The sequence below is a fragment of the Olea europaea genome, chromosome 7 (genome assembly GCF_002742605.1).
Source record: "Olea europaea var. sylvestris chromosome 7, O_europaea_v1, whole genome shotgun sequence".
Lineage (NCBI taxonomy): Eukaryota > Viridiplantae > Streptophyta > Magnoliopsida > Lamiales > Oleaceae > Olea > Olea europaea.
The window spans coordinates 5,539,105-5,545,899 of record NC_036243.1 but is presented as its reverse complement, the minus strand read 5'-3'; the positions used below and the strand labels follow the sequence as shown (position 1 = coordinate 5,545,899).

The 6,795-nt window shown below is 33.1% G+C and overlaps 2 protein-coding genes across 4 annotated transcripts; both read left to right on the top strand.

The window, feature by feature from the left end:
- LOC111396776 lies at nt 1-1,560 on the top strand. Of its 2 annotated transcripts, none has more exons than XM_023023284.1 (3): nt 1-244; nt 529-593; nt 772-1,560. In XM_023023284.1, the coding sequence occupies exons 1-3, from the start codon at nt 71-73 to the stop codon at nt 1,364-1,366; spliced, it is 834 nt and encodes a 277-aa protein (XP_022879052.1). In that variant the 5' UTR covers nt 1-70; the 3' UTR covers nt 1,367-1,560. The 2 variants fall into 2 exon arrangements, with proteins under 2 accessions (XP_022879052.1, XP_022879051.1); XM_023023283.1 differs by having other exon boundaries at nt 511-593.
- Nucleotides 1,561-1,916: 356 nt separating this feature from the next.
- LOC111396775 (thioredoxin-like fold domain-containing protein MRL7, chloroplastic) lies at nt 1,917-4,179 on the top strand. Of its 2 annotated transcripts, none has more exons than XM_023023282.1 (5): nt 1,917-1,983; nt 2,454-3,360; nt 3,461-3,545; nt 3,638-3,749; nt 3,834-4,179. In XM_023023282.1, the coding sequence occupies exons 2-5, from the start codon at nt 2,591-2,593 to the stop codon at nt 3,935-3,937; spliced, it is 1,071 nt and encodes a 356-aa protein (XP_022879050.1). In that variant the 5' UTR covers nt 1,917-1,983; nt 2,454-2,590; the 3' UTR covers nt 3,938-4,179. The 2 variants fall into 2 exon arrangements, with proteins under 2 accessions (XP_022879050.1, XP_022879049.1); XM_023023281.1 differs by having other exon boundaries at nt 1,919-2,005.
- Nucleotides 4,180-6,795: the final 2,616 nt, after the last annotated feature.

The window sequence follows — 6,795 nt, the reverse complement described above, 5'->3', positions numbered from 1 at the left end:
TTCTCTACTCTTTTGCGTTTCTGCCCCGACTACCCACTAAAAAACTCCCCCAAAAAACCACAGAACCGCCATGAGAATACGGAAGCACGCCAAAATTTGTTCATTGACATATGCAGCATCTTCATTGAAACCTGGAACCGTGCTTCAAACCCATGTTTGCCAGTTGAATCAGTCCCCTTGGGATGTTATGAGTTTTTCGCCACCATCAACTCCTTCGCCACCACTGCCTCCTCCGTCGTTCCAGGTTAGTTTAATTTAGTCTATAATGACTCGACTTTGTTTCTATGCACAGATCTGTTAAACCCATTTCTGATTCTTGTCAAATGTCCCTCCATTTTTGCTGTTATTCTTTTTTCTTCTAGGGTTTTCTAAAAACCCACCATTAGGGTTGATTAAAAAATGTGAATCAAAGAGTTTTTGTTGTTTATTCGGGCTTGGGAATTTGAAATCTTTTGTGGGTTTTCACTGTTTTGGTTTATTATAGCTTGGCTGGCTCCATTTTTTCGACAGAGAATAATTTCTCTGCAGGTCAATGAAAATGATGATTTCGCGAGAAATGGGAGCTTCGGAGAATCTATTGCAACTTTTGATAGGTAATCTTTCTATTCTATGTTTAATTTGGGCTGTTTTACAAAATCTCCAGCTCTTTATTGATGTTGAAGCATTTAGGGTTCTGCAATAAATCAGCATTTGTGAATTTTTCTATTTGTAGTTTGATTTTTCGAAATTTGAGCTGAACAGTAATGTTGTCCACTGGATCTTTATTAACAGTGCCGTGTCGATGAAAATGGCTCTGGATGATGGGGAGATCGAGGCTATGAAAATGGAATATTCAGACAGTGTCATCGTGGGCGGCTCCGTCATCGGCAATGCGGAGGAAGGGGTCCCAAAGAAAGACAGGGAGATTATATTTTGCTGCAAAACTGATGGGAAGGGCTGGAAATGCAAGAGGGAGGCCGCTGAAGGGAATTCCTTATGCAAGCACCATTTATCTCTCGTAAGGAACTACAATAATTGGGCTCCACCGGTGGCCAAGAAAGTCGATAAGGTGGCGGCTGACTCTCATAGGCGTCCCCGGGCCAGGAAGGTGGGTTCGTCATCTAATCCGCACGAATTCTACTATTACTCGGGTTTTGGACCGCGTTGGGGCAAAAAAAGAGGCGAGAAAAATCAGATTAGCGGTAGTCGAGACGTGTCTAAAAATATCGATCAACAACATGAAATGGCACAATCATCATCATCTCAAATTGACATTGAAGAATCTGATATCGAGGATGAGGAAGACGAGGAGAATAGCGAGAGCGAGAGTAGGAGGAAGAGGGCCCGAAAGCCCATTAAAGCCAGGTCCCTAAAGTCCCTAATGTGAATGGATCAAAATTTGGCGTAAAATAGTGTGACATTTGATTTAATGGCAGTTGACTCCTAACTCAAAGTGTTTCCTTTTGTTAATAATAAGGGTAGAACTGTAATTTCATCTTGCATTTCTATCAGGGTGTTTGGAAGTACTTTAATTAAATTGCACTAGTATTTGTAAAAATTAAAAATAGAAACAAATCAACATCGATAATTAATGGGATTTTTTCTTCTTCTATTTAACTAATAATTTTTTTAATAATTACAATTTCATTTTGTAACACATATGAAGTTACGATAATCTGTCAATGAAACGTGCCTTCATTATGTACACTCGTCTTGTTAGACTTCAAATAACTAAGTAAGAGTACGAGTTCAAAAAAATCAAGTTTTAAAAATAATATTCGTAAATTGATGAGTACTTGGACAATTTTGTCCCCATAAATCTGGGACGAAAAATTGAGAAAAAAAAGAAAAGAAATCCATATAATATAGAAAAGATCCTAAAATGCCATTTCTTTCTATATTTGTGGAAATAGAACCTTTTAAGGTACTTTTAGAAAGCCCCTATTTTGGTGATTTAAGGGTTTTATAAACTCAAAAATTATTTGTGCGCTTTGACTTCTAAAAGTGTCTCTCTCTCTCTCGCCCCGTATGTATCTCTGTGTAAATGGAATGTATGCACCCACGTATACATGCGAAGAGAAGTTTGATTATCTTGAATTTCCCATGTTAGGATTTGTCATTTATGATTCCGTTGTTAGTTGCATGCCAGGTGTTTGATTTTTTGTCTGATTAAGAACTGTTTAATTTCTCGTTAACGTTAACAAGTAAATCTTGAATTTAAAAACGTACTTAAAGTGGGTTCCATTAACTGATGTCTTAGATTTCCTTTTTTCATATTATTGATGTTTTTTCCTTTCTTGCTTGTTGTTAATTAAGTGAAATGTTTGGCGTAATGATATTAGTCTGGCCCTGTAGTTTTTGCTTCATTTTCGTACAATTCCTACAGCTATATTCTTAATGTCTGTTTAGTGAAAGTTGTCCATGTAATTGCTCCGAATTTCAATGATTTACGTGTTCCCCTGTCCTTATGTCAGCCTCTTGGACGGAAGAAAGAAGGAAAGTTACTGACGACTTCAACAGGTTCTGTCTTTCTGTCATGAGATTTGACCAGAGAGTTTTGGTGTTCTGAGGAAGATCACAGGTTGAATTGTTCCAAGTGAGGAATAAAAAGATGTTCCTTTCGGCGTTACATAATAATTCTGGTGTTCATTCTTTGTCAGTATTGTCTCTCCATGAAACAACAAATTCTTGTTGCCATTCGAATTTCCTCTTGTTTCCATCGACTGTGAAATCCAAATACACTGGAAAACGATTTGTATGCATTTCCAGTTCAAAGAATTCTGATGCAAAACCCGACAAGAATCGTAGTCAGAGTCCTAGTTTGAAGCCAAAAGGAAGAGCTCGGCAGGAGAAAACTGAAGTTCCTCGAGAGGAGGATAAAAATTCTGGAAGGAAGTTCCCTACAGTGATCTCTAAGAAGCCCAAGCGTGGTCGTCGGAGTGAAGCAGCTGCAGTTGAGGATTTTGTGCGTGATTCGCTTGAACGGACTTTCGAATCAATCCGGCAGCAGAATTCGGATATTCTGAAAGATAAAGTAATGAAAGATAAAGTTGATGATGGTGTTGATTCCAATAGCAACAGTGATGAAGATGATGATGACAGGGATGAAGAGAAAGGTGATGATTCAAGAGGAAATGAGATGATGGTAGAGGAGGAGAATCCCAATTGGCCTCTGGATGCTGACGTTGGGTGGGGGATCAGAGCATCAGAGTATTTCGAGCAACATCCTATAAAAAATGTCGTAGGCGAAGATGGTACTGAAATTGACTGGGAGGGAGAGATCGATGATGGTTTAGTGAAGGAGATCAATTGTCTTGAGTGGGAGAGCTTTGCTTTCCATCCTAGTCCACTAATTGTTCTCGTTTTCGAAAGATACAACAGGTCTGTAAAAGTTCTTGAAAAGAAGGAATCTGTAAAACATGATGTAGTGCATTTAATCTATACTTGCCTAGATGTAATCCAAATCTGTCACTGATTTCAGGGCAAGCGATAACTGGAAAGTTTTGAAAGAACTAGAAAAAGCAGCAAAGGTGTACTGGGAAGCCAAGGATCGACTACCTCCTCGGGTATATGAATCTCCTCTTTTGACACCTTTTTTCCTCTATTCCTATCCGTAATCTGTTTATTATAATCCTATGTCTTTAATTTCCATTACTAGACTGTCAAGATAGATATAAACATCGAGAGAGATTTGGCCTACGCTCTTAAAGTTAAAGAATGCCCACAAATTTTGTTCTTACGTGGAAACAGGATATTGTATAGGGAGAAAGGCGAAGACTAAACTCTTCAATTGTTATATAATATATACTCTCATTTGTTAGCTCCATTACTAACAAGTTCTTCACAATATGCAGAAACAAGAACAGCAGATGATTTGGTTCAGATGATTGCACATTTTTTCTATAACGCAAAAAAACCTTCGTGTATTAAAGACAAGGCTCTATCATCTCCGTCTTGAGTTCAAACGGAGGCAGCATTGTAACCATATCTTGTGTCGTTGTGTCCTTAACTTGTACTCTGACATTTTAAGTTTTATTTTTTGGTGAATTTCTTCTATGTTTTGTTTTGATCGGAATGGTTAGTAGGATTTGGGTTTAATCCTTCCTGATGGATTCACTGATCCGAGAGTGGCAAAAAATCGATGCAGTTGTATGGTTTTTGGATAAAAAATATGAACTCGATCAGAAGCTTGTCTATGTAGACCACTATTTAACATTGAGTATAGACTTCAATATTAAGATCAAAGATGTAATACTTTTTTGTGATGACAGTCTTTATACATCATATTAAAAATTGAAATATGGTTGGGACATTTTGTCAAACCTCATAAAGTAGAATCCTTGGGGTTAGGTCCACTCGTTTTACTACCTTTCTGTGAAGATAATCCTAAAGAATTTGTACAACTGAAAACGAGAAAGAACCTTTATAATGAAACAATACTTCAATTTAGGAAAAACGAACTCCACATAATGTTTCTTTAATTTTATAAAGAACCAATGTATAAACTAAAACACAATTTCTTATTATAATATCTTAATTAACACACAATTTCTATCACGAAGGTTGTTTATTAATTCATCTATAAAAAATAAATTAGACATAACATAGATACCACACGGTACTCCCTTAAAAAGATTGATCAATAAGTGCATGTATCCACTAAATATTTTCATAATTCTGGAGTGGGTAAAAAATTGCGAGACTCTATTTAAAACATCTGTATATATATTTTTTATTCTACTATTTACAATTGGTTTGTGTGATATAAATTTTTTTAGAATAAATTTCATATGTATATGTAAAGATCTGACCTTTGTGCTTAAACTGTTATATCATACATACTGTCCTTTTAAAAGGGCCAAAGCCCATCTTATCGACTCAATTGGTACTAGAATTCAACTTAAGTCATTCTTAAGAGAAAAGTCAAGGGTTTGAGTCCTGGAAAACTCGACAAAAAGTCATGAGGAGTAAGGGGGTTAGATGCCCTCCTGAAACAAATAGTACATAAGAGAATAGTCCGGCTTGATTCTCATGTCTATACAAAAAAATGCACAATTTCTCTTGCTAAGTTTGTTTGTTAATTCATCTATAAAAGATAATTTAAACATAACACGAGTGTCGCACAGTCCTCGAAAAATGATCCACGTCATTGGTCAATAGATACATGTAATTCACTAAATATTTTAGAATAAATTTCATAAAACGTAATTTTTTATAGAATGTACAATTTTTTTTAAAGAAGAAGAAATGTTAGGAGTCCATTAACACACAATTTCTCTCGCTGAATTTGTTAGTTAATTCATCTATAGAAGGTATATTAGATATAGCAAAAATACCGCACTGTATTATCTTAAAAAGTGATAAACTTGGATAATCAATAGATACACATAATCCAATAAACATTATTGTAATTCTAGAGTAGGTCAAAGATTACGAGATTCTATCTAACACCTCTGTATTTTTTTTTCATTAACTTCAACTTTTTAAAATGATTTATTTTATGTATATTTTTCTAAGAATAAATTTCACAATACGTATTTTTTTAGAAAATGTATACTTGAAAAAAGAAAAAAAAAGAAGAAAATTTAGGAGTCCATTAACACCTAGTTTCTCTTACCCAATTTATTTGTTAATTCCCTCTTTATCTTAAAAGAGAGAATGTGAAGTTTATTGTTCATTTTTGTCACATAGGTTTTTCCACGAAACTAATTTAAAATCGGTTTGACAATAGTAAATTATTCTATTCAATGGTGCTGTAGCATTATTTTCACGCCGTTTTACCATTTTCACAGTCGTTTCACTGTGATGTCACCTCCACTACAATATTTCTCTATTTTTACACTCCACTTTACTTGATTAAAGCAATATCATATATTATATAATAAAGAAATGAAATTAAATATAAAGACTATATAAAAAAATTGCAAATAAAAAAAATTATTATAAAGTTTTTAAATTGAATTAAAACGATTTAAAGAAAAAATAAATATTATTTAATTCAAATTTAACGAAAGTCTTTATATCATAAGGAATGTATGAAGATTATTTTATTAAACAAATAAAATAAAAGAAAGTTACAAAAATTAAATAAATAATACATAAATATTATTTAATTAATTAAAATTGAAAAAGATCAAATTTATAAAAAAAAATCTCTCCGTGGACGGAGAGAATCCCTCCATCCACTGAGAGAATATCTACTTTCAAAAGGAGAGTTTGTCTCCTTTATAGAGTGATAACACTCCGTGTATGAAGTGATTCCACTCCGTGCACGGAGTGGTGATAATTTTTAAAAAAATTTATTTATAGTAATTTTTTATTAATAAATATTTAATTTTAAAAAATCCCTCTTTATCTTAAAAAATGAGAATGTGAGGTTTTCTGTTCTCTGTGCATGAAACAATGTTTTGGAAAGATAGATCTTTTTTATATTTATTTTATTTTTATCAAATTTCATTAAGATAAATGTGTTAGTGTAAAATATATTTTAAAAATTAAATATATCTACATATTTACTTAAAAATTTAATTTAATATTTTTTACTTATAAATAAGTTTTATAATTATAAGTTTTTTTACTTTTAAATTAATTGAAGTAATTTTTTGAGAAAATTGTGGAGAAAAAATAATAAATATTAATAAAATAATTGATTTTTTTAAGAAAAAGACGAATTATACGTATTTTTTAACACACATGTTTGATACATGTTTAATTATTTTCGATATTCATTTAGATCATTCGATGTGTCTATAATATAGTTCTCGAAATGAGTTTCGAGAGAATATAGAAGATTTATTGATTCGACTACCGTACAAT